This window comes from Emydura macquarii, unplaced genomic scaffold (assembly GCF_026122565.2).
Source record: "Emydura macquarii macquarii isolate MOO-44397 ecotype Brisbane River unplaced genomic scaffold, CSIRO-AGI_Emac_v2 contig_318, whole genome shotgun sequence".
Lineage (NCBI taxonomy): Eukaryota > Metazoa > Chordata > Testudines > Chelidae > Emydura > Emydura macquarii.
In genome coordinates this window covers 12013067-12040258 of record NW_027130455.1, presented here as the reverse complement: position 1 = coordinate 12040258, position 27192 = coordinate 12013067, and the positions used below count along the sequence as shown (strand labels likewise).

At 39.5% G+C, this 27192-nt stretch overlaps 1 protein-coding gene across 2 annotated transcripts in view; it reads left to right on the top strand.

Annotated features, from left to right (window-relative positions):
- TMEM135 (transmembrane protein 135) overlaps positions 1–27192 on the top strand; it is a 317684-nt gene that overhangs the window by 123225 nt on the left and 167267 nt on the right. For both annotated transcript variants that reach the window (XM_067568561.1, XM_067568567.1), the window contains one exon: positions 17148–17213. In XM_067568561.1, the coding sequence (XP_067424662.1) occupies positions 17148–17213 (66 nt within the window). The remainder of the gene's footprint in view (positions 1–17147; positions 17214–27192) is intronic.

Below are 27192 nucleotides of genomic sequence, written 5' to 3'. Positions count from 1 at the left end.
GGGCATCTGCTCATACACTGCGATTACTGGAGACTTCCAATGCGATCTTTGGCTCCACAGTGATATCATCCATAACAAACTTGACTCTGAAGCCCCAAGCTCCCATTGGGAATATCAGGAGTCACCTACAGTGGAGCACCCATAGGGACACTACTCAAAGAAGAGGAGGAATTTACTCACCTTGTGCAGTAAAGATGGTTCTTCGAAATGTGTCCCCCAGTGGGTGCTCAACAACTTACCCTCCTCCTCCTCTTCCTCCTCTATTTCAGAGTTCTCAATAGGGGCTCTGTGGTAGAGAAAGAACAGATGGTGGTTTGCCCATGCAACATTAGTTAGCTTTGAGGCAGAGCACAGGGAGGGGTGGGGAAGAGCTCATGTGCGGATCAAATGGACACTGTTACCAAACATCTCTGATCAGAAGCGTGAGGATGCAGACACACCTACGGTGGAGCACCCATAGGGGGACACATCTCGAAGAACCATTGTTACTACACAAGGTGAATAACTTCCTCTTTTGTGCAGTTGTAACTGTTCCCAGTCCTATGCACCTTTCTGTAGGCCAAGGACTATTAGGAGGAGGAGGATCATTCTTTGTGTCTGCCCCATTGAGAAGCTCAGTTCCGTGTGGCTTGCTTGAAGCCAGTTGCTTGGGAGAGAATGCTCATTGCCAGTGGAATGTGGAGTGACTTGGTCTGCAATCCCTTAGCAACCTTTACTGAGTATACAGACTGCCTATGAATATTTTCCACAGCTTATATAACTTGGTGAAATAAGAGTGATTTTCATGAGAACAGCAAAAGGCCCAGACCTGGGGCTGTGCTCCTGACAGATCTCAATGTATGGATCCAAACCATGGAGGTGTTAGAGCTCTTAAAAATGGTCTATTTTGTTTTTTTATAATGGGAAGTTTTAGGCAGCCTTAAAGTAGGGTTAGTGAACACTCTCCTTATAATGCATACCAAAATAGAACTTCTGACCTTTGTTAGTGATTATGTATTCTGTCTTGAGTGATTTTGATCTTTAACTAAATTGCCAACATTTAATTTCAAGTGCATAATTGGATATGATACTCCAAAACTAAAAAGGACACCAATGAGTTGTTTGTCAGTTTACCTCAGAAATAAATGCATCCTTCAATGGAAATAATACAACCCTACTCAGACATCAGTTAAACTTGTCTAGACAGGGGGAAGGAATTTTATAAACTGCACCAAACACAAAATAGGTTAGTTCTATGTATTCTGTTTCTAATTAACTCAGAAAGATTGTATGGCATACACATGCTTAAGCAATACAATTGGTAAGTGAATTGAATATATGACCAAAACTAGATGTAATTCATAGTACTTACTGTTTACAACACTGATGATAAATCACTTGTTTGAAAATGTTTTAATTAGGTTTGTATTAGTTTTATTTCTAAGTATAAATTACAATACATAGAAACTAACCAGTTTAAAGAGGGGATTTTCATTTAATTTATAAATATTGAGGTCTCCTATTTAAAACTGTTTTTACCTTTGGGAAACATAAAAGATGATGTAATCCTCTCAAGAAAATGTACCATGATTGTGAAACATATTAAACATAAATCTTGTAAACCTTATAGTAAATGTGTTGAATTGAACCCACTCAGCATTCACTAGAGCAAAAAAAATCTGGTCAATGAAAGCAGGTTAATGCAGTCATTTACAGTTCCCTTAAATTATGCTGAAATTCCAGGTACACGGTAGACAGTCTGATATGCAGACTTCTAAATCTGCAGCTCTGATTAATTTTGTGCTGGTGGTGAAACTTCTAAATATCCATATTATATGATCCAAGATCACTGAAATAAGTTGCCCATGTCATTGAAACTTCAAATCTTTGACATTTTCCAGGCATTAGACTGGAACACTTAAGTGTTAAGAGTCTTGGGTTTTGTTCTCAGCTATGCCACTAACTCCCTGAGAGACTGTGGGCAAATCACTTAAGCTTTACTCATCTGTAAAGTGAGTCCAATAATGTATTATATCACAGAGGAGCCGGCCTCCATGTAATCCACGACACATCGGGAACCTAATTTCACAGCAAGATCCTTAAACTCTGCTGTAGCATTACTATATCTGCATGAACCCCCTTCATTCTCATTCTCCTCCTTACTCTCACTACCATATAAATTAATTCATCAGTAATTATTTGACAATTTTTTGGTGATGTTTTCCAGGTGAGCTGGCTCAGAACCTCCTTTCCCCCCAGTGTGTGCCGGGAAAGGGGGGAGTATTTAGCAAACTTCAGTGGCTTTCTCCAGTCCATAAGCCTTAGTGTTAAGAACCTCCCTTCTCCCATTTGTGCTGAAGGTACAGGAGTTTGTACCCAGCTAAGGCATCTCGTTGTTCTAGCTCTCCAGACCTTGGCTGTTGTGCTGTTCTCCAGGTAGTTCAGGTCATCAGCCTACATTTTTGGCCTTGTCTCTTGCTTTCTGACCCTTTGCTGCTTGGTTCCATGGAATGTGGCAGGGAGCATGCAGTGTCATCCACTTCTCTCCCTTATGGAGAGACCTGGAGAACTAGAGGGAGCTGCTGTCAGAAGACAAGAAGACAAAATAAAATAAAATGTTGGGCATCACATCTGTCTGTGGCCAGATAAGTTCTGTGACAAAAATGTGGAATTCTGTGGCATCTTGGAAAAATACCAGATACTACAGCTACAGAATTGCTGGGCCCTGATTAAGATGTATGAAGCAGATCACATCTCTTTGTTTTAATGTTTTGTGCTTGCTGCAAACTCAGGCTGACATCGCTGAATCACTTTACCGTTGATTCACTTGCTAAGTTTATCTGTGCGGCCATAATGGCTAGAAATATATATACTTTAAATGATAGCTGAGATTCTTTAGCAAGATTTTGTAGTGAGGGGTAAATTCTGCAGCTGCATATTTACATGATTCACAGGACTCTGGACTTGCTCAGATGTTTTAGAGAACCTTACTTGAACAGCGCTATTGGACTGCAAAGCATAGTTTATATATCATTTGCCATCTGTCTTTCTTTCTCTCCAGAGATCATGCTTGGCAAAGTGTAAACTAGCTTGATCAGCTTTGATTTCCTGGTTGTGTCTGGACATCAGGAGCAAATCTAACGAGAGATTCAAGACATTATTTCTTTGGGATACTCATTACACCAAGGAAATTAGTTAAAAATACAGTACCACTTGATCTACCAGTAGTGTTAATGTATGTTATCTAGCAGTAATCGCTGTATGGTATTATGCAGAAGCAGCATGGATTACTTGATATGAGTGTTATGGGTGCACAGGCTTGGTGCTCTAGAATATCTCTGAATCAAACCCAGGCAGGACCTTCTTCAGTGGGACAACCCCTCAGCACCCACTCTCACTGGGGTAAGCTTCCTTGGCTTCTGCGCCTGCTGGGACTGACCTCAGAGTATTCAGCACCCTGTTCTACACTATGAGCCCACCAGAGTAGGACACCAGGGAAGCCTTCCACCTCCCAAAGGGGAATCATGTACCTCCAACTTCTGCAGTCATCAGTGACTCTCAGCCAGCATTGTAAAACAGAAGGTTTTATTAGTTGTCTGGAACACGGCGTAGGAAAGTTCTTTGTTAGCACAGAAACCAGAAAGTTATAGCGAAGTTCATCTTGATCATACCCAGAGTCCTGGCTCTCCGCCGATGACTCAAACCAGGAGATTGTTCTGCTTCTAACAGCTCACCTTTAGTCACACTCATTTGCCCCTCTTCTGTCCTTTGTTGTGGTTCCTGGGAAAAACTGGTCACCTGGCCTCCACCACTCTTTGTTCTCCAACTCATCACAGCCTGCTGGCTTCTTGCAGAGGGTGGGCTCCCAGCCATCGGTTGCCAAGTTACAAAATGTTCGGCCATTGTCTGGGCCCAGGGAATCTGTAAACTCAGGGTGGTACCCTATAGGTGGTGTACCTATTACTAATATATTACCTATTTTAAGAAAGGGAAAAAAGTGATCCACGAAACTACAGGCCTGTTAGTTTGACCTCAATTGTATGCAAGGTCTTGGAACACATTTTGAAAGAGAAAGTAATTAAAGACAGAGAAGTAAATGGTAATTGGAATAAAATACAACATGATTTTACAAAAGGTAGATCCTGTCAGATCAACCTGATCTCTTCCTTTGAGAAGCTAAAAGAAATGCAGTAAATCTCATCTATAGGATTTCAGCAAGGCATTTGATACAGTTCCACATGGGAAATTATTAGTTAAATAGGAAAAAATGGGGATTAATATGAAAACCGTCAAGCTGGAGAGAGGCTACTAGTGAAGTTCCTCAGAGATTGGTTTTGGGACCAATCTTATTTAATTGAAATCAATACATTTGAAAATGTGGAAAAACATCCATCTATTCTATTATTAACAGTGTGATTAAAATTGTGATTAATTGTGACTTTTTAAAAATGTTTGACAGCCTTAGTACGACTCTATCATCTAGCTTGAAAATAAGATGAAGATGGAAAAAAGGTTGCATTATAATTGGGATTTTGGGAAAATATCACATTATTATAAGTTTCTGAAAAAATCCAGCAAACTATTGAGGAGGAAACTTCAACAAGATTAAAAAATCCAAACAACTCCTTTCCTCTGTTTGTAGGACAGAAGGGGAGAGAGCTATGGAGATCTCCTTGCGTTTGCTTTCAGATACTACAGTGCTGGGCACCTTATAAAGACCTATGTGGTTGGATAGAAATAAAATGTAATCATAAACAAAGGTGTATTGTAAAATATTATTTATAGCTTCAACTAGTCTGCCAATACCTGCTCAAATGTCTGTCCTGTGCATATTCAGGACACACAAGAATAGAAATTAGCTTTGAAATATGGCCTATTTAAATTTTTGTGTTATAAGGAAACTGAAACAGATTTGTATGTAAACATCTTTTCAGTAATGTATAATTTTGTGGGTTCTTTGAGCTTTTTGAAAGATGAAAGCTTTCCCCATTTTACAGGCCAGGGTATGTCTGTAAAATCCAATATCTTCAAACTTAGGGTGAACGGGACAAGCTTTTGTACTGTAAGAATGAAATGGATGTGCATGTGCAGTGACAAATTTCACTTTCTTACATTTCATTAAAATTTCTAAATCACTGAGAATAACTTCCATAAATCTATGTCTTCAAGGGTAAGCCTTCAAAGGTAGATGGAAACCACAGAAGATTCCTGAACTTTTATGAACTTCTCTTACTACCATATTTTTTACATATTTCTTTTTTTTGAGATTAGAACTAGAAGCAGATTTTCAAGTTGATGGATGCTACTTTTAGTTCATCTTTTGTCAATTTCATTTTCATCTTTGGTTAGATTCATGATGCATGTGATAGAAAAATTATATGAAAAATCATTCATTTGTCATATTCATTGGCATGATATTACAAGTATAACAAAATATAGTATGATGCACTTTCCTATTGAATCAGATATGGTGTGACAGAACATATATTTCTAAAAACAAACACTTTTTTTCTGGAATCAGTAACTATTAATTTGGCTTGATTCACATTGAGGCCATTCAGATGATCTGCTGATAATTTAAATTCTTAGATAACTCACTAACCCACATCTTTGGACAGAAGTATATTTACAGTATTCCTAAAACCACTGCTTAAGCTCATACATCTCAGTATTTAAGGCATGCTTCCAATGAACTGAATGAAAACAGATCATAACTTTTTACAGCCCCCAAAAGCTCTGTGACTAATTAAACATCAAACATTAGCAGTGATAGGGACACTTTAAAGACTTATCTGAATTTCCACTTGATTATCTTTCTTAAAACGATTGCTTACAAAATAGTTTCATTTTCAGGACTTCCTGTTTAATTGGTTGTCCTAACACCACTTGGACTGAAATGTTTTTAACACCATGAATTGTACATCATAGTTACAAATGCACATCCTGGTATGGATTATTTGGAAACTTTTTCATCTGTAGAAAATCAGGCTAATTTATTAAACACTTAAGTTTAATTTGAAAGAGCAACATGGCAATCTTTATCTGTGTGGAAAATATGACCCAATTTGGTGCTCTATGCAAAAAAAAAGTCTGTATTGGAAAAATATGCAAGAAATACGTTGAATATTACAAATCAGGATTAAAGAAAGTGTTGTAATATTTGTGTATCTCTTTTCTTGACAATCAATTCAAAACAGGGAAATATGTCAATGTGTTTAAAATGATACATCAGCTACTGGTATCTTCATGAGGCTATCGAACTGTGCACAAGAGAGACTACAAGACATTGTAAAACTGCTTTATGTGGAAAAAGAAGTCCTGACATGATGCCTAACAAGCAGAATGTTTCCCCCAGAAATCTCATGCTGAAATAATGAAGTTTTAGAAATGATTTTATGAGATGGTACATGGTTGAACGACAGAGATTCATTTGTGGGGGAGCAGCACTCTGCATACTTCTTGTCTATCTGATTCATTCTTTTGCTAAAAAAAACTTGCACTTAGGTCTGTTAAAATGGAGTGTTTGGTTTATCCAGGATTCTATGCTGTTTGTGTTTAATGGATTTAAGATTAGCCTAATCTCACTCTTTTGTTAGGTTTTCCTGTTTGAAACAATGTGTTTTTTAAATGGAAATGCATAATGGCAGAAAACATTATGGTATGAATATTTATATTAGTTACTGTAGTAAAATAAACAATTCAGAATTAAGCAAAAATGTACTATCTAATTAAAATATCTTTATTAAACCTTTAGACTGTATTGATCTTTCATGTCTAGTAAAATGCTTCCTTTAACTGCCTTTTACTACCGGTAAGATATTGTCACAGTATGTTAATATAGTAAGCATCTATGCTCAAACATCAGTCACAATGCACTAGTACAGGTTGTATCTATCAAACATTATTGATCAATAATTTGTTTTTTTCCTAGTTAAAAGGGCAGACAAGCCAATAAGCTTTTTTAACTAGGGAAAAATTAATAATTGACCAATAATGTTTGAGCACAAATACATACTGTAGTAGTTTAATGTATAGAAATGTTAGAGAATAGTGACTGATCCTTTTCTCTTCTGATTTAGAGGAGAGATTAAAAAATAATTAAGCCCTCACATGAATAATAACAGCATTTGCAAATACACTATCTAGGATAAACATTTACAGATCAGTAAGAATCATACCACAGGCTAATCAGCAGCATTGATCACAAAGAAACCTCACCCATCATGTAGTATTGCATTGTTACATAATTTTTTTTCTGAAGCAGACGACTGCCATAATAAAGACACTACGGATCATTGATTTTTTTCAGTATGGCAAATCCCACATAGAAAAGAAATGATGACCTGAATGTGGCCTCTGCATTTACTCCTTTCTCCTGGAGTACACCAGAAAGTATATGGGTTTTCTATTCTTCCTATTCCTCTCTTCTGCTGTGGTGGTGGAGGTTCTCTTTCTCTTCTCTAAACCTTGTACTCCCTTGGCTCACATGACTCTTCTTTCATGGTTCTCTTTCCTTTCTAATCGCTCCTTGAGTATGTCCTTCAAAGAATCCTCCTCATCCTCTCTCCAAAATTTTATGGGGGTTCCACAGGGTTCTGTCTTTGGTCCCCTTCTCTTCTCCCTCTGTACCTTATGTCTGGGTAATCTTATCTGCAAACACAAATTCAACTACCATCTCTATGCTGACGACTCTCAGGTCCACCTGTCTCCTTCTGTCTGAACTAAACTCTTAGCCTGTATTCTGATATCTCTACATGGATGTCTAGCCATCCATTCAAGCTAAATATGGCTAAAACAGCACTCCTAATCACCCTCCCCAAGCCATCTCTACTACCATCTTTCTATATCACTGTGGACAACGCCACCATATTCTGTCACTCAGGCCCGTGACCTGGGCATCATCTTTGTTTGGACCTCTGTTTTGGTCCTCACATCCAGACTGTTTAAATCTTGACGATGCTTTCTGCATAACTTTTCTAAGATACAGCCTTTCCTATCCATCCTCACAGTTAAAAATCCACACTCCTGAGTTATGCACTTCTACCAGCCTAACTCCTGGTGTAGATGGCGCCATGTCAATGGGATGGCTTCTCTTGTCAAAATAGCTACTGCCTCTTGGAGAGGTGGAGAGCTTCTGGCGTTGGCCTAGGTAGCGTCTTCACTAAGTGCCACAGCAGCAAGTGTAGACAAGCCTTAATTCTGTGGGAGATTGAGCTCTGTGTAGGTCTCTTTACCAAGCGGCAAACTCCATTTTGAAGGTGTAGCCGTTTGCCTTTTCTTTTTTTTTTTTTTTTTTTGTGTTTGCCTCCATATTGGGCTGAAATTCCAAAGACGGGGGTCAGAAGAAAAAAAAAAGAGTGTTGTTGACTCAAAATGCTTGTCCACTGAAGTGTAATTGCTCTGGACAATAAGATAGCTCCTACCCAAGCTAGGTAGGATTTGTTAGGGGAGAGGTAACGTGACAGAGAAGACTGGAAGGTGATAAAAGAGAGAGGAGCTGTTCTATCTGGAGGTCTTTGGCCATTTTCAGCAGCTCAAGCTGATGCAGCCTTATGAGGTAGGGAAAATCCTGTCTGTCTGCCTCCCTGAGCCCAGATGGTCTCCCACGCACTTTGAAGGGAAAGGTCCGCTAATAAGAGGCATTGAGGTTAGGATGTTTGTTTTCTAAATGATATGTATTCTCTTGTGCTTTGTGTGATACACACTAGCCCAACCCTAACCTTTCATATCTCATTCGCTGTTGAGCTGTCATGCTTACCTCTTATTGGTCCATGATGCTAACCTCCATTGCCCACTTGTTAGATTTTCAAACAAGCACCTCGTGCTTTCTCCCATACTGCCCCACATGCTAGGGAAGTGCTCCTCATAAACAGCTTCAAAGCTACCTTGTTCTCCTCCTCCAAAACCCTTCTCAGAAAGCTCTTTTGCCATGATGCCTACAAAGAGCTAGACAACAGTTAGGCTGCTGGTGTGCTGAGACCACTGCCTAAATGCTAATCAATATTGGCTGATTGTTTCCTTATACTCTCATGGCTATCTGTTGTCTCACATTTAGACTGTAAGCTCCTTGGGGCTGGGACATTCTTCTTGTTCTGTGTTTGTGCAGGGCCTAGCACAAAGGGGCATGGAGGATTAATGATTGTCACCCACATTTGTATAAGCAAAATAAAAGCAATTTCTTGTCCATTCAAATGTTTAGTTTGCACAACAGTGCAATGTTTCAGCATGAAAGGGAAACATCTGATTTAAATGTGATTGCATTATGTGTGGAGTTTGCAAGATAATTGCTTCATGTAAAATGAATATTTCTAAGTGGATAATATAATACTCACTTAATACCATCAACTTAGAAGTGTGTGGAACTGTGGTCTATTGTGATTTTCCAAGCTATTATAGGGAGTAATAGATTTTTTCCTTTGGGGAAATTATAGAAAAATTAGGAAATTATAGCTCCTGACATTTATAAGCATTTATTTTCTTGATCTTAAAAATTGGTTAGTGACTTTATGGAACAAAACATAGACTGATAGGCGATTGTAGAACAAGGAGTTTTTTATTGTCTGTCTGTGGACAGCTTTCTCAGAAAATACTAAAAATATTTTTGCCATCAATATTTTATTTATATTGAAAAATTTTCTGAGATATATTCCTTTCTAAAAGATATGCTCTATTTCAGCCACAGATTATTCAGCCCAATGGTGTACACTTATATAATATGGAGGAATAATTCCCTTCACTGTGGCAATTACTGTGTGAATTTTTGTGGTCTGTGTTATGGAAGAGGTCATGGTATATGTTGATAGTGGGAATACATGGGAACTGAGGCAGAGGGAGATTAAGGTAAAAAAACCCATGAATTTTGGTTGTGCAGATTGAAACACCTAATTCCTGATTGTTCAGAGTACCTAGCATTATGTAGCACATTATATGTTCAAAGCACAGCTCCCATCAACAGTGTTATGCTAATCAGACCCCAATGACTCAGATCAGGCACCCAGAAAATGAGGAACACAAAATTAGTGCCCATCTGTGAAAAACTTGGTTTAAGTGATTTGCCTAGCATCACACAGGAACTCGGTGGCAGAGGCAGGAATAGAATTCAGTTTCCCTGGGCAGCATTCAGTTGCCTTAAGCCTGAAGCCATCATTTCTCTTCCTGCAATCCCCTGCCTCTTCACTATAGACCTTACAACTTCTGCAACAAATGAGACATGGGTCCTGTAGACAAGTTTCCTTCAGTACACAACCTTGATTCATCTTCAGAGGAGGTCCACCCTGTCTGCTGAATGAGGCATAGGTTCTATGGAAATACGATTATGTGATCCTGTAATTAAAGGCTGTGTCATGACACACATGCTGAAAGGGGGTTTCCTAACTTTTTGAGCACTTGACTTTGCAACCTTAATAATGTTCTTTTAATGTAGAGTTTTTGGTATGTAACTTCTTATGTTTCTATAAAAGCCTGCTGAAAATAAACAAAATAAACAACATCATGTTGCATCATAGTGACAGCCATATGGTTCATTAGCAGGTTGGTACCTTTAGTTCTACTTCACTGACCTCTGCCACTTGAGCTTGTAACAGAAAGCAGTAGAAGATTGTCATCCTCTGTGTGGACCAGCAGAAGAGGGGGTTGGGACACTTTGAAATTGGGTTTCACAGAAATTTGCTTACAGCAGAAAAATGGTCAGACTCCGGAATCTTGGGTTACACTACAGGCTCTAGAGGGGAGTATGCTTAAGTGGGCATGCTCTTCTGCTTGTTTTCCTGAGACTTGATCCCTTCTGCCACTTTCCTTCCAACCGGTCCTCTGTCTTCCCCACTACTGACTCTTCATCTGAGTCCCATTTTCCTCATGTAGCCCATTCCCAGTCTCCTTGCTCAGCCCAGACTCCACTTCAGTTCCTAGTCCCCAGGCCACCCAGCCTCTCGTCCTGGTCTCTCCCTTATTATAACCCTTAATCTCAGTTCCCCCTACAGACTTCTTGCTTAGCCATGCTCATTCTCCCCTGGAAATCCCAATTCCCCCACCATTCGTGTCCCAGTCTCTTCCCCCCTTTCAGACTTTTGTCCCCGCTGCAGTTGATTCAGACAGCTTCCTGCCTAGGTGGCAGCAATGGGGAAGCATTGAGCACACAGGAGAGACAAGCTCCTTGCTCTCAGTTCTGGCGCCTGGTCCTGGCGTGGCCTGGGGTAACCAGGAACTGCAATTGCTGGTAGAACTCTACTTGGAGCTGGCCTGGAGCATGCCCAGTGCAGATGGAATATATGGAAACTTAAACTGCAAAGCTCTAGCAAGACTCTACTGAGCATATGTGAACGGAGGTATTTCAAAGGTTGATAATTTGGCCAGATTGTGGATTTTCATGAGGCTGGCAAATAACACATTTTTGATAAAAAGGCCTGACAAATTCCAAGACCCTGTTCCAAAGAATGGGAATTCAAAAGTTTCTGAAAGAAAAAGTTGCCAGGATTTTTTAATATGGGAAAAACATATTTTTCTTTAACATCATTCTTGGAAGCAGCTGAACAGTTGTTGCTGTTATTCCCCGCCCCCTCGCCTCTCCCCCCCCCCCCAAAAAAAAAAAAAAAAAATTCACCCTCAGGAAGACACATGGCATGGAAGATGTAAGTCCAAATGCTTAAAGTCTGGCAAAGTTATAGGCAACTGAAAACAAGGTCTTATAATGGACATGTTGGACAACCTTAATAATAGGTGGTTCTATCCATCCTGCCTATAATATGTTTGAAAATAAATTTTGAAGAATTTAAACTATTTGGATGTCCCATTTCATTTCCAGTTTTTTTAGCCATAACTTTTAATTTAAAATGTATGAGATGTTCATACTTGTTGATGCATGAGAACTTCAGTATCCTGATAAATTCTGTCTTCTGCAGTGCATAGTCAATGTGGTGATATTTTAAATTTGTAAAGAATTATGAAATCACTTAATGAGAAGTGAAAAGCTTGTTTTGAAATGTTTATTTTCTTTCATTTAAGACATCCAGTTATTGTAGAATCTCCAAACAGTTATTGCACAGCTAGTATCTCATCCATTCAGTCATAACTTTAATTTAGCAAAATCAGTATATTATGTGAACACCTACCTCCTTACCCTCAAACATTCACTAATCTTTGTTTGTGTCTAATGGTTACTCTTTTAGATACACAACTTCTTATTGCCTTCTTTGGGTTTTACATACCAAAAAAACTATCACTATCTCTGTGACCATGTCATTGTCAATTAGTGAATAGCTATAGGTGGCCTCGTTTCCCCCACCCCCATTTGGGTAGGAAACTATGATTGTAGCGTTAATCTTCTTAGCGACACTCAACACATGAAGAGTGGTGCTCGTATCAAGAAATCTCTGATGCCAGATTTGCAAATGCTGTGAAGTTGCCTTGTTTCTGTATGGCTTTGACATCTGTTGTTAGCTGTGTGAGTACAAGTGTATTAAAAGAGAGCTCATACTAGTAGAGGTGAAAGGGAAGTCACACACACCAGTGATTTTCAATAGAAACAAAGGAAGCTTAGCTGTATTGACAGAATGCTCTATTTGGCTGAAACATCCTTAAAAACGTTGGTGGGAAGAGTTGATGAAAGAAATCAATTCTGAGGCACACAAAAGATTGTGTGGGGTTCTCTCACCCCTTTATTCTTTGAGAGGGTAAAGAAGAATGATCAGATTTTGGAGTTGCTATGGATTTTTGTGGGTGGAAATGAGCTAATAAATTCTGAAGTCCAGTGTTCTGGAGCTGTTACATTCATTTACAAGAGAAAAAAGTACAGTGCAATTAAAAGCTCTTTCACAGATTTACTTCTGCTTCTTTAAATATAATAAGCTACTGTATATATATTTGTATGAGAAATAGTAGATTATTCTGAATATATGCCATTTAAAAACTGATGAGAAACTGTTGTCTTTGACTTGAATTTGTGTAATGGATGTCTTGAAACACAGCGGTAAGAAAACAACAAATCTGTAGTTCTTTCAGCATAGAACTACTTAGTGTATCAATCACTGTGCATTACTATGTAAAGTCACCAAATTAGAAATAAACATAGCTGAGATATTAACCATTTTTGTTTAATTACTTTTCACGTTCTGTATATATTTTATAATTTGTCCGTGTTTTTGTCTTCCAAACGGTAGCTTGCTAAACTCCTCTCTCTCTGTATAGGTCTATCCTTAAACATATACTTTTTGTGTTCCTTAGCACACCCATTTTCTATCAAACTTCTATTGAAAAGCCTTCATTTATTACAGGCAGTTTAAATAGAAACCCACTACCCTAAATTATACGAAAGACAGACTCCTTCATTTCAGAACCAGTTATAGAACATGATGTTTAAATGTGAGTCCACATTTTCATTATAAGGAATGAATTTATTCTCATATTTGATCACATCTCAGATATAAGTATAATGACTTTTCACACAGGTAAGGTGCTTCCTGTTTCTTTTCTTTAAATAAAAGCCACCAGCATCCAGACACTAGAAATATTTACCAGTTCTAAACACTTTTCCGCATATGTTTCATTTGCATGATTTTCCCCTTCTAATAAGGTGCATAGGCAACTCCATGCAGTACATTCACTTTCTGTAAAGTAGGTAAGCTCCATTTATTTCAGATATATGTGTTAATTGTTCTTACTAACAGGCAAAGGAGGGAATAATCATCACAAATAAAAACTAACCTTAAAAAAAAGAAAAAATAATTCTTCGAATGGTATCCTTATGATTCCTCTGCTGTTTGGTGCACTACCATCCCCTGTACCCTTGATCGGGGATTTCTCACAGCAGTGTCTGTTCAGCCTGTGCATGCATGTTAGTCAGTCTTGTGCCCCGCCCTGTGTCATACAGCGCTCTGTGGGTAAACCGCTGACCGTTCCTTCTCAACTGCCTCAGCCTGCTGAGACAGAGCTCTAGGAGTCATTCTTTTGAGATCTCAACTCTAATTTCACTTTACTCATAATTAGTACTAGTGTAAGGGTTAGTTTTTTCTATAAATAATAATTGCATTTTATTCTAGCTTTCTTTCTTTCAAAAAGAAAGAGAAAATTCTTTTTTCTACATACTCTTTAGATTAGCGGTTCTCAACCTTTTTTTCCCGAGTACCTCTCGGGGAAAAAAAGGTGGGGGGACTTTCGGCGGTGGTGGGGTTTTGTGGCGGCGGCGGGCTACGTGGCGGGAACAATGCCCTCCGCCGAAACCCTTCCGCCGTTTGCCCCTTTTCGGCAGCAGGGTTTCATGAGGGTGAGTGGGAGGGCACTTCCGGTGGCGGATTCGGCGGCACGGTATGGCTCGCGAATCACCCGGCCTTCTTCGGCGTACCACCGGTTGAGAACCGCTGCTTTAGATAATTTAACATTCTTCCGTCTGAGAGGTTATGCCTGGTTCTCCTGGCTTCAAGCACTGTTTGTCATACGAGGAAGCAATCCTGGTCAGCAGCAGACATTGCCGTCATATCCACTGCCCTGGGGAGTCACATATCGTGCAAAAGTGTAATTTTTTCTGCATTAAAATCAAGAGCCAGGAAAAATAGAGAAATAGCTTCACCTCCTTATGATGGAGAGCTCTCTATATTGGCCTCTGATCCAGAACAAGGCTCCCCGTGCATCAGTCCCCATGCAAATTGGCCATCTCAGAGCCCCACAGTTCTAGGGCACCCAAAAGGAAAATTTAGGACTCTTCTCTCAAGGCCTCGAAAGAATGTGCCCTGAGTTTGCTAGGTAGAGATTTTACCAGTAGAAAGTAGTAGTCAGTTCCCTCAGCTACCCCAGCACTACCAGCTGTCCCCTCAGGTGCAGATGAGGCTCCCGGTTCCTCTAGTGCCCAGGGCACAGATAGACCGCAAGGCTACTGCCCCAGAAAGACCCTTGGTACTGTCACCCCATTGAGGCAGCAAGAAGAGCTCTTCCTCCACTCCCTGGGTAGTGAAGAAGTTTGCGGGGGCTCTGACCACACCTCCCTCGGAGTACACAACATTTTCGGCACTGCCAGCAAAGATTGTGGTATTGTCAGCGCCCTCACCCACAACTACTCTGATGCAGTCATCGCCTCAGTAACGATGCCTCTCACGGTACTACAAGAGTTCTGTTTTCCCTGGGACCTGGCTGAATCTGAGACACCTGACTCTGCACTCCTGGGCTCTGATGTGCTCTTGGTACTGGAGGACATCCCAATCAGCTGAATGTTACTGCAGACACACTCAGCAGACAATTCTTTCAAGACCCCAAGTGGGAAATAGATCCCAAGATATTACATCATATATTCCACGAATGGAGTAGCCCCCAGATAGATTTGTTTGCCATGGAGGCAAACAGGAAATGCATCCACTTCTACACGAGGGGTGAATTAGGTCACTGATCTTTTCACCTTCAGTGGTTGTCAGCCCTATTATATGCATTCCCTCCAACCACCACAGTAGCCAAAGTTATGCTCAAAATAAAAAAGGACAGAGCCAGAGTCATTTAATAGTCCTGACCTGGCCTAAGCAAACATAATATCCTTAACTGATGGCTATTCCGTCTTTACATGACATCCTTATCTAAGGGCTGTTCCACCTGACACCAGTGAGATTCCTCAGAGGGTTGGGGAATCTCTGTCCACTGGTCTAATGTCCTTCCCCAATATAGGACTTCAACCTGGTCCTTAAATGCCTCACAAGACCATCCTTCAAATCTCTGGCTACTTGCTCACTGCTCTATTTATCAATGAAGACAGCATTGCTGATAACCATCACGTCGGCACAAGGGGTTGGTGAAACAGGGGCCCTGATGGGCTCCCTGCCCCCAGTGTTTTTTAAGGACAAGGTCATGCTGTGGTCCCACCCCAAATTCGTACCTAAGATGTCTTCTGAGTTCCATCTCAGTCAGTCCATTCACTTGCCTATCTTCTATCCCAAACCACATCTGAATTCCCAGGATGCACTGCTGCATACCCTGGATGTCAGGAGACCTTTGGCCTTCTATCTAGACAGAACAATACCCTTCAGAAAGGCTGACAAGTTATTCATCTCAATAGCAGACCAATCAAAAGGGGTCAGCAATCTCTAACTAGAGACTTTCCAAATGGATGTGAGACTGCATTAACTCTTCTTTACCGGTCTCATAACATTGAGCCACCTTTGATCATACGCACCCATTATATAAGGTCTATTGCCACATCCACGGCCTTCCTCAAAAACATACCGATCATCTAAGTCTGTAAAGCCACTATTTGGACTTCTATACATTCATTCTCCAAACACTCCGCAATAACTCACAACTCCGCCTCCGACACAGTGTTCAGTTCGGCTCAGCTGTACTTTCTGCTGTACTGGATTCAACTCCAAAGCCCCTTCCACCTTAAAGGCTACTCCTCGGGTGTCACCTAGAGTGGACCACCTGTAGGGTGAAGAAGAAGAAATGATTACTCACCCTGTGCAGTAACTATCGTTCCTCGAGATGTGTGTCTCCACGGGTGCTCCACTACTCACCCTCTTTCCCCTCTGCTTTGGAGTTTTCTGCCATGAGGCTTTGTGGTAGAGAAGGAACCAGGGGCAGTTCACCTGTGCAGCGCTATATGGAAATGGGACAGGTCATGAGACTAATATGCAAGTGCAAGCTGAATGGACACTACTATGAGAAAACTCTGATCAAGGACATGGGGCCGCTAGTGCACCTAGAGTGGGGATGTGTGTGGAGCACAGGGTGAGTAACCATTCCTTAACTCCAAAATTGTGCCCCTTGGCTTCTCTACTATAACTCCCCATTTTGTGATGTCACCACTACCAAGGAAGCCCTGGTATGATACAGAGAGAGCCAATGAGGGCTCAGATACTGTAAAGGACAGAGTTTCATCAAATGGTTGGCCTTCAAAGCTTCTTCATTACTTTACACTCATAATACTAAAACAAAAACTTTGAAACCCATGACAATATATAATAAAATGGCATACATGCAGAGATTTCAGCCTATAGACTTTGAGTCTCCCTTTTATTTGATAGTCCTTGAAAGGAGGCTACCATGTAGGATTTTTTTCTGAATATTCATATTTAAAAGGTTCCGTAGTAAAACAGGTAATAAACATGACTGATATTTTAGTCATAAGTGTAATAGCTGAAGAAAAATAGCTGCCATTACTGTATTGTCTTTTCAAAATATTTTTTTATTTCTATACACAGGCCACAGAAACCCTTTTTCGAATGGGCGTAGCAAGAGGAGCCATAACACCTTTAAGGCATGGAGAAGTAAGATTGAATGTCTATTTTGCATATATGGTGTAAAGTTTTATTTATTTTTAATTTAATGTTTTGCAAATTCTTGGGATATATGTTCAGGTAACTAAAGAGTGGGTAGTCTTGTAGATAAAGAGTCTCTCTGCTTTACAGTTTGTTGCAAAAGAATAGAGAGCCCAGATCCTGTACATTGGGGAAAGGCATGTTCTTTATATTTGTTTTTACATTAAATCATGATGCAGCGCTGTAATCTAGATGACTCACTTGAGGATACTTCTAGCCCTGTTGCACGTTCTGAGGAGGGAGCAACGTCTTGAGAAATTAACATGGGTTTGGGTGTTAGAAGTTCCTGGTTCTGCAGATGTGTGGCTTTGGGCAAGCCATTTAATCTTTTTGTCTTTGTTTCTTTATCTACTACCTCACAGGAGTATTATGAGGGTTAATTAGTTAATGATTGTGAAGTACTTCAAATATGTAAAGTATGACTGTCATGTTGATCATATCTGCTTGTCTCTCTGTGGGATGTTTTTTTTTTTGTCCTTTGGGTTGACATACATGGAGATACTATTATTTGCATTCTGCTGATTAAGTGTCCAGAAGATGCTTCATATTGAGGCTGAATTCCATGGACAATACTATACTCACTTATGATATTTTACAGTAATGGTCCAAACTATGGTACATATTGAAACTATTGTGAGTTAAGTATTTTTGGTCGTTATTCTAGAAAACTCAAGTGTATTGTTATGGCTGCTTGATTTCATCATATTGTGTGCTGATTTTAAATGCAAGATGTTTGTCTAGTTGACCCAGCACTTGCTGTACATTGCCAACCATATTATAGAGTATATTCTCATATTGTGCTGTTGAAATTATCTTAATTTTCCCCATTTAAGTGGAGGTAGAGTACCTGTGCAATAGAACAAAGGTTTCTGCTTTCCCCTTGCCCAGTGTCTTTACTATGAGACCCTCTCTTACCATAGCATTTCCTTAATCATAGGTTTAACTGTTCTGAACATGGGGTCTTTTATACGTTTTCTATTTTGTTCTTCACCTTTCTCCACAATTGATCATTATGGGTGTGTCTACACTTCAAGATAGAGGTGTAATTTCCAGCTGAAGGAAACATATCTGGGCTAGCTCTGGTCAAGCTTGTGTGCTAAAAGTAGAACTCTAGCTGTAGCAGCACGTGCCAGGGGAGGGGCTAGCTGTCCGAATATGTACCTAACATCTCGGATGGAATTGTACTTAGGGCAGCTTGCCCCTCACGTCACCACTGCTACACTTTTATTTTTAGCATGCTAGCTTGATCAGAGCTAGTGTGGGTATGCCGTCTCGATTTGAAAATTATACCTCCATCTTGAAGTGCAGATGTACCCAAGAAGAGTGTGAAATATGATGCACTATCTAGCAGGATGATATGTATGGAATATATGGAACACTTCTAGCTTCTCTCCACCTCTTTGAAGATGGTGTCTTGAGAGAGATGATCTCTGGGTGTTTCTTATGATAACACAGACCACTATATGCTAGGCCTTTCATTCAAGCTAACTTAGTTTTTTGTGTTAGAATGAATGTTGCACTAATGCTAGTAAAGTAGAAATGGGTTTTGCTTGAAATGATCCATGTGTATTGTGGAACATTCATGTTGTTTAAAGAGTTATTCATTACAGACTGCAGTTTTAAAAAGCGGACTGATACAAACAATTATAACTTTCTATGAGCATTATGGTGGTAATAGGAATGTCAGTCCTAAATCACTTCCTCTGATACTATTTTTACCTTCTAGATGTTTTAAAAAAAAAAATCCTATTGCATTGTTACATTCACAGACCATAGAACAATGTGGAGTAGGAGCTCTTCTGAGCCACTTACCTTCTCTTAAAATTACTCCACTGAGAACTAGTAGTACAGGTGTTACAGTGGACAGCCAGGAAGTCTGTATTGGTGGGTATTTGGCTATTGCTGCTGTTCCAATTCTAAATATTTATTGTTCTTTTTTTTTTTTTAACTATCTGCTTATTCTGTGCTATTATGAATAAGATTATTGTTCCTGTATGTTTTAGTATCCTTCTGTAAAGGAAAAAATTGTGTTTGAATTGTAATTGTTCCTGTTTCTCAATTTCACAGCAACTTCATCTTCTATTATCAGACCTTCCAAAGCATTGAGGTCTCATAGACATTTATCCAAGGACAGAGATAGTGAATTGAATAAACATACTCTCAATTTATATAACACACTGAAAATGTTTTATCTATTATTGTTGCTTGTAATATCTAGGTTAACTATAACTAAGATGAGAAAAAAATATTTACTTAGAGCTTTGGACAGCCCTTTTGTGAAAAGCCACTTTCTCTGTTTCCTCTGATGTTTGTGATTATGTTTCACAAAATAGGAAAGAGAAAATTATTTGTAAATAAAAAAGAATGTGATTCTAAACCCTCAAATACAATGGCAATGGGAGTCAAAAGCAATTATAGTGCCTTAAAATACTTTAAACATCATTTTTAAAATTTCCTAGGTTCCGAGTTGTCTCTTCCTTGGTGGGGAAAACCTCTGACATGCCTGAGTTTGTGATGGAAATTAAATGCCAGCCCTAATCTATGCAGGCAAATATATGTGAATTGCCATTATTCTTCCTCTTACCTATGTGATTTTGCTTGATTCCCCTTTATTTGATGGACCATCATTGGTCCAATAAAACCACCATCTCAAAGAACCAGAGGCAGAGTGCATGTAATTTAAGTATGAATGTCCCCAATATTTTTAAGGCTAGGCATTAATTGAGTGAGTGAAAGTTCAGCTCCAGATGAGCAGTAAAATGTGGGCATTTTCTGTATGTTTGTTTTTATTGGAAATCTTCAGATGTTTCCAGCAGGAAGCTTTAGTTGCATTTCCATTTATCTCTTGGGCTTTGCCTATACTATGAATTCATCAGTAAGTCATCAACAACTGATTAACAGCTTTGGTGCAACCCCCAAGAGTAAACAAGGAAAGGTGTGATATGCATTGTCTAAGTTGCATTGAAAATCAACATTATGTTTTTAAGGCCCATATCCATAAAGATATTTAGGCATCTAACTCCTAATGACTTTAGTGGGCGTTAGGTGAGGATCTGGGCCTAAGTCACTTTGAAAATGGAATTTGGGCTTCTGAGTCACGTAGATGCTTGAATTTATTTTATCTGTAGTCTCCTGGAAGGTCAATGAGACTTTAGGCACCTTTGAAAATATTACCCAAGTCTTGGCCATGTACTCATATCCACGTGGTACTATATACATTGTAGCCCTGTTCATTTTGAAGTTCAGAGTCTGCCTATTCATTCAAGTCAAATAATATTAAACAATAAAATGTGAATATTTTGCCTTGATTATGCAATATTGAGAGCTGGTAGTAAAAGTTTTTGAGAATTTGGGGTTCAGAGGGAAAAAAGAATGGAGAAGACAACTTTAATAAAAACCTGCAAAATCTTAGGGCAATATGCAGCTGCTAGATTATATGCTGCCAAATAATAAACACAGACCAGTGGACCATGTCTGGAGAATGCAGAGTGTTAGTAAGCATGGGTGTGTGTGTGTGTGTGTGTGTGTGTGTTCTGGATATCAGCAGTTTTTAGCTAATATGTTTATCTGTTCAGATTTATAAAGTAAAACAGAAATTGAATGATTAATCTCACGTATATGGGAGATGATACTTTTGAATGAGATGCAAGTGAAGGTATGTTGCTATCTTATAAAGTGTCTACGTTTTCAGCAATTCTTAAATACGTTTTTCGCATATACAGTTTTGGCCAGAATAAGAATTCTAGCTGATGAGCCATTCCTGAGAGACTGGCACTTTTATCAATTGTACTGCATGCAATATTTATGGACTAAGCCAGTTACTGGTGATAATAAGTAAAGTACTAGTGAATCCAGATAGAGATACAATGGAACACTTCATTACAGCATAAAGGTGAGAGAACTTTGATCTACCTAAATTATAGCACCAAATGATGTGACGTTAAAGTATTTGCTTAGGAGACTCATTATTCAATAGAAAGGATGCTGGGAAAGTAGGAAAGGCGAGTGTTTGAGATTTTTTGCTTGAATATATTCTCATGTTAAAAACTGAATACTTAATTTTGAATCAAACAAGATGCTTTGATACAAATTCCCACTGCGTAATTACAGCTGGCTGGCCCTGAAAATCAGAAATGACATCAGTAAAATAGAATGAATTTTCCAAAAGGAACAAAATTATCTAGAGTCCTATAAATACAATTATTTCTTCCAGGAAAAAGCTGGACTATTGAATGGTGCTCAAATAGAAAGTGCATGTCATGAGCCAGAACAGAAGAAAATAAAGCTTGAACTCCAGATCTAGCAGACCATGTTCAGTATGAGAAGTGCTAAGCTGGCAATAGAAATCCAAAAAAGCCTAGTTTTTTTTTGGAAAGGCCAGACTGAGAAGGAAGCTCTCCAGATAGGGAGAAATTTTAGCTTTCATAGCTGTATTTGAAATGTAGGTGGGTGCAGGAATGCTTAACTTTAGAGGGAAAACCAAGGTTCAACTTGAATTTAATTACAAATCCTCATGTTGCATTGCAATGAACAAAGGAGAAATCATTAAGGACTCTCCTAGTTTGGCCAGTTTCCAAGACTAGCTGGATTTGAAATTTATAATGTTGAATGTTTGGGGGAAACCTTTTCTCTCATTTCCTACTTGCAGTCTTTCTATGTATCAGGAAATTCATCTTTTCCGTCATCATCTGTGTACGGATACAGGATTTTTAAGCCATTCCTTTATTACCGTTGAAGAAATCAGAAATTTGTATTGCAATGCTATATCATATTTCTGTTTATATATGGATTATAAAATTACTTTTGAGGTTTTGGCATGAAGGTTGCAAATGATACTGCCAAGTGTCATTCATCCAAATGGAGTAGATATTGCTAAGAACTGTTTTATTGTTTGACAACATATGAAGAATTATTTCAATAGTAGCGTTGGGTCTTTGACTTAATGCCAGAAAAATTAATAGTATCAAGGAGAAGTAACAAAAGCCAAGAATATAATTAATTTAACGATTCAGCATATTTTTCTTGTTGTAGAATTTTCTGTCAATGTCTCTGTTTTGGGGAATGTGTATTAGGTAGAGATGCCCAGAAGTTACCCATTTGCCATAGACTCATAGGCTTTCAGGCCAGAAGGGACCATCGTGATCATCTAGTCCAATGGTTCCCAACCTTTTTGGCTCGACGGCCACAGATACATTTTTACAACCCTGAAGGGCCACCAGCCCCCTCTTCCTCCCCCCCTCCCCCCACTGCAGCCAGATGGAAGGAGTTCAACAAGGAGGCTGCCTCATTACTGATCTCCCGTCTACCTGGCTGCAGCAGGGAAACCACTGTAGCCCTAAGGGCTCCATCTGGGTCCCAAGGCAGTGGCTCCGTTCTGCAGCCAGGGGGATGGAGGAGCTGTGCTCTCCTCCCTCTGGCTCCATCAGGGATCCCAGCACCTATGGACCCAGGTGGAACATTTTGCCCTGCTCCAGCCAGGGGGAGGGGAGTGCTGAAGCAAGGAGCCTGCACCAGTCTTTTAGCTCTGCGGCAACGCGTTCTGCCTAGGTCCTTAGGCAGCAGCTCCCTTCTGCAGCCAGCAGGAGGGGAACTGTGGGCCACTTTGAAAGCCCCTGCAGGCCACTTTTGGCCCCTGGGCCACAGGTTTGGAACCACTGATTTAGTCTGATCTCCTGCACATCAGAGGCCACAGAACCTCACCCACCGACTCCTGTACTAAACCCTTAATCTCTGGGTGAGTTACTGAAGTTCTCAAATAATGATTTAAAGACTTCATGTTACAGAGAATCCATCATTTATTCTAGTTTAAACCAGTAGGTGACTGGTGCTCCATTGTACAGAAGAAAGAGAACCCTCCCCCCTCCCATGGTCTCTGCCAATCTGACCCTTCTTTACAAAGAACCGAGCCAGCATTTTTCACAGATATATTATTATAAATATATTATTACACGCCCAGACCAGAGCCCTATTGTGATGAGTGCTGTACAAACCTAAAAGGAGATGGTTCCAGCTCCAAAGAGCTTACCGTCTAATAGGCAAGACAGGTACAGCCTAAGAGAAAAGACGTATTGCTATCCCCATTTGGGGCACAAAGAGATTAAATGATATTACTGAAGTTGTACAAGAAGTCTGTGGTAGAACTGGAAGGTAAACCCCTATCTTCTGAGAACTAGTCCAGTGCCTTAACCAAAAAGACTGTCTTTCCTCTCTAAAGATGACTTTGTATTTTAAAAAAAAAAGTGAAAATGAGGAATAAATACTGTGACATACTGGGGTGTAATCCATACCAGTAGGGGACTGTCACCCCTGCCCTGCAACCTTGGGTACCTTACAATATCTTGCTGAAGTAGCTCCCATCAGGGCGACTTCTTCCAGCATGCCAACCACACCCTGAATGTCCATGTGTAACTGCAATCTGGATTACACTCTGGCTTTTACCAACCTTGGTTACCTCTGCCGAGTGACCCCAACACATTCACAGTCCCAGATTTTCCCCAAAAATGTATGTCTTGTACTGTCCAGCCCTCTTCCGGACAGGTCAGATGTGTTAAGTCTCTTATTCCTTTAAGGGAATAATATACACTAACTTGTTACCTTAAATCGAGTTACCCAGACACTTTAACTTAAACACACTGGATTAGATAAAACAACAAAAACAAGTTTATTAACTACAAAGAAAGATTTTTGACTGAGTACAAGCAATGAGGCATAAGAGTCAGAAATGGGTACAAGAAAAATAAAGCTAAAATGTTTTCTAGTGTAAATGTCAGCATCTAGTGTCAATGTGACAAACTATATTAGATTTAAAGCAAAGTTTCTCACCACATGATTCCAACAGCATTACTGACCACACTTTTCAGGTCATGACCCCTCCCCCTGAGTCCAACGGCTGTTGCCTTTGTCTTCTCTGGTGCAGAGAATCAGATGAGAAGGGACGGGAGGGGGTGTCTCAGGGTTTCGCCCCTCCTTTTGATACTTTCAGTCTCTCTTTGAAAAGCATTTCCAGTGGAGAACCAAGAGACAGGGGGTTTGGTAGAGGAAAGAGAGCTCATGCTGTTTCTTTGCTAAGATGCAGATCTCTGTCCCAGGCCCGTTTCTTGCCAAAGAATGGCCACTTGATAGGTGATGGCCCATCAGCTTTGTTGACAGCTAGTAGGGGTGTTAGCTTGCCTTTTGTCTTTGAGAAACTCGTTTAGCCACTCCCCAGACCTATCTGGGAAGCACACTTCAGTCATGATTTGAGCTTATGTTCATAACTTTACACATAATGTAGTGACATGCATTTTACCATGATATTACTGATCAGCAAGTTGAGTTTTCACATGATACCTCACAAGGCGTACCTTATACAAAGATTATTACAGTGGTGTGTAGAGGTGAATACAGGGGTGTATTCTGTCACAAACATGTTATAAACTATTTTTTAAAAGTGAATTCTATGCAGATAATCCATATGAAATTTTCTTGGAATCAAAGATACCTACCTGCATTACAGGTCAAGTTTTATTGTATAGTAGTGAGCAATAAAGAGTAGCATTTTCCTGAAATGAAGATGTAAGATCCCACTTTACATCTTCACTCTTCTTCCTAAAGAGGTGTAGGAAGATTGCTGATCTCCTTTTGATTAAATTAATACAAGCTTCATAAATTGAAGAAATGTGCTAAAGGTAGTATGCAAATATTCCAAAGCAATATTATTGATGGAATTGGTGGACCAGGTCACTGGAAAGAGTGTGCTGCATCTTCCAGTGGGGCATAGCAACAATTGCATTGCCCCTTGCTGCCGTAGTAGCACAGTGCCTAAAAGGGATGATTAGCCCCTAATACATCCTGCCACAGTGACTTCTGTGCACATCACTGCCGATTGCTTTTCGGGACTTAATAAGGAAAGATTTGAAGTTAAGGCCGTCTTAGTTCATGAGGTCATAATTGTTTAGCCCTGCTGTGGGGAGGCTGTGGTTTATTTTTGTTTCCCAGTCCCAGGCTCTTGCTCCTTGGGCCAGAAGGAGATGGATGTGTGTAGAGTCATCATCATTAGCACTACAGGGAGGGAGTGCTTCATGTTCAGTAGTGACTACTGCTGTCCAAGGGAATAGCTTTCATAGACTTTGATATTGAGTTGTTATTGGTTGGAATGATGGTGCCCATGACATGAAGCTCTGAGAGAGCACCCTGGGAAGAATAAAGGGGGATTTCCAGAGCTCCTTCAGGGCTTTTGAGGAACTAAGAGGGTGAGGGAGAAAATTTGACTTCTTGCGTATTTTTAAAGGAAAACTCATTTTGAAACTTCTTTGACAGTTGTCAAAGCCATTTGCTTAGAGAGATACTAGATAGAAGGAGCAAGCTATCAGGGTCCTGTTAGAATGACTAGATCTATTTTAATATTTGAAATTCAAGTCTTAACCTTTAACAATCTCAAAGATAACTTCCTCCACCAAATAGTTGCAACTGGCATGAAGTAAAACATTTTTCTCTTTATTTATAGGATTTTTGACTATGCCCTTTTTTAGATAAATTTTCTTCTATCACCTACCAAGGAGATGCTTATCTTGTTCAGACCAGCGTATCTCACTGTCAGACAACAGGAATGTAACATCAGCACACATCACTGAAGCATTGGTGGCCTTGTCTGTAACTGCTTCATATTTGCCATTTCATCCAGAGATGTCTATCTTCAGCATGGCTCCCATTTCCTTCGTAACACTGACTCTGTTTTTAATTTGAATACAAAAATAAGTGTGCCATGATTTTGTACTGAAACAAAATAAACAATACTGGGATAGCCACAGAACACCAAGAGTTTGTTTTTTAAAAAATTGGAAGGTTTCTTAAGATAACTTCTATTTGTTTTGATCTTAATCGGGAGAGCGGTAGAACCAGGAAAGCAATTATTTCCACATGGAAAAATGTTGTGACTTAATCATTGTCCTGCCCTCGTTGTTCCGTGAAGTGTTCTTTACTTAAAAATCAAAACCATATTTGCTATTGATTCCATGTGTTCAAAGATACTCGGTTACATTTGATAGAAGTGTGTCACGGATGATGGCTATTTCAATAACACAGTCTACTGTAAAGAGCCGAAGATGGTATGTTTGTCTCAGTTATGGTACATTAGTGTGCACAACAGCAGCAAGTAAATGTTGGTCATTTATAAATCACTAAACTTTTATTTTCCTGAACAATTACATGCATCTCTAAGATAGTTTCTAATCCTTGGCTCCAATCCCATAATTGATAGTGTACAGGTGGACTGTTGTACCTGCACAATATCAGATACTGAAATAAGGTTTATTGATCTGTAATTCTCAGAATCACCTCAACACCTTTTTAAAGACCAGCAAAACATTTGCTAACCTCCAACCCTCTACTATGGTATCTGCTTGTAATAAGAGATTGTATATTTTTCCTAGTAGCTCAGCTACTACATTTGTAAGCTCCTCCTGAACTCTAGGCTATGTACCGTATGTTCTTGGTGACTAGTTGCTCCTTAATTTATTACTTTTTTCCCAGCATTTCCACTCATCACCTCAATCTTTGACAGTACCTCATCCTTAGTACTTCTTAAATGAGAAGATCTGGGGTAGGTATTTTTCCAACAACTTCTGTAATGAAGTCCACTGAAAAAAATCAGTTAGCTTCTGTGCAATATCTTTACTTTCTTTAATTGCTCATTTAACCCCTGTAGTCCAGTGGACCCACAGATTCTCATGGATTTCTTGCTTGTATATGCCTTAAAAATTGTTTTGATGTCTGGCTGTTTGCTTTTCAATTTCCCTCTTAGTGCTGCTAATTTCCATTTTACGTTTTACCTGCAATAGTGTTATGCTCTTTTCAGTTAGCTTCTCCAAGAGTGGCTTTCAGTTGGCTCAATTCTTGTAGCTTGTCTTTTAACTGTACTGTTTTTTAATTTTTTCTGCTTCCTTTTTTA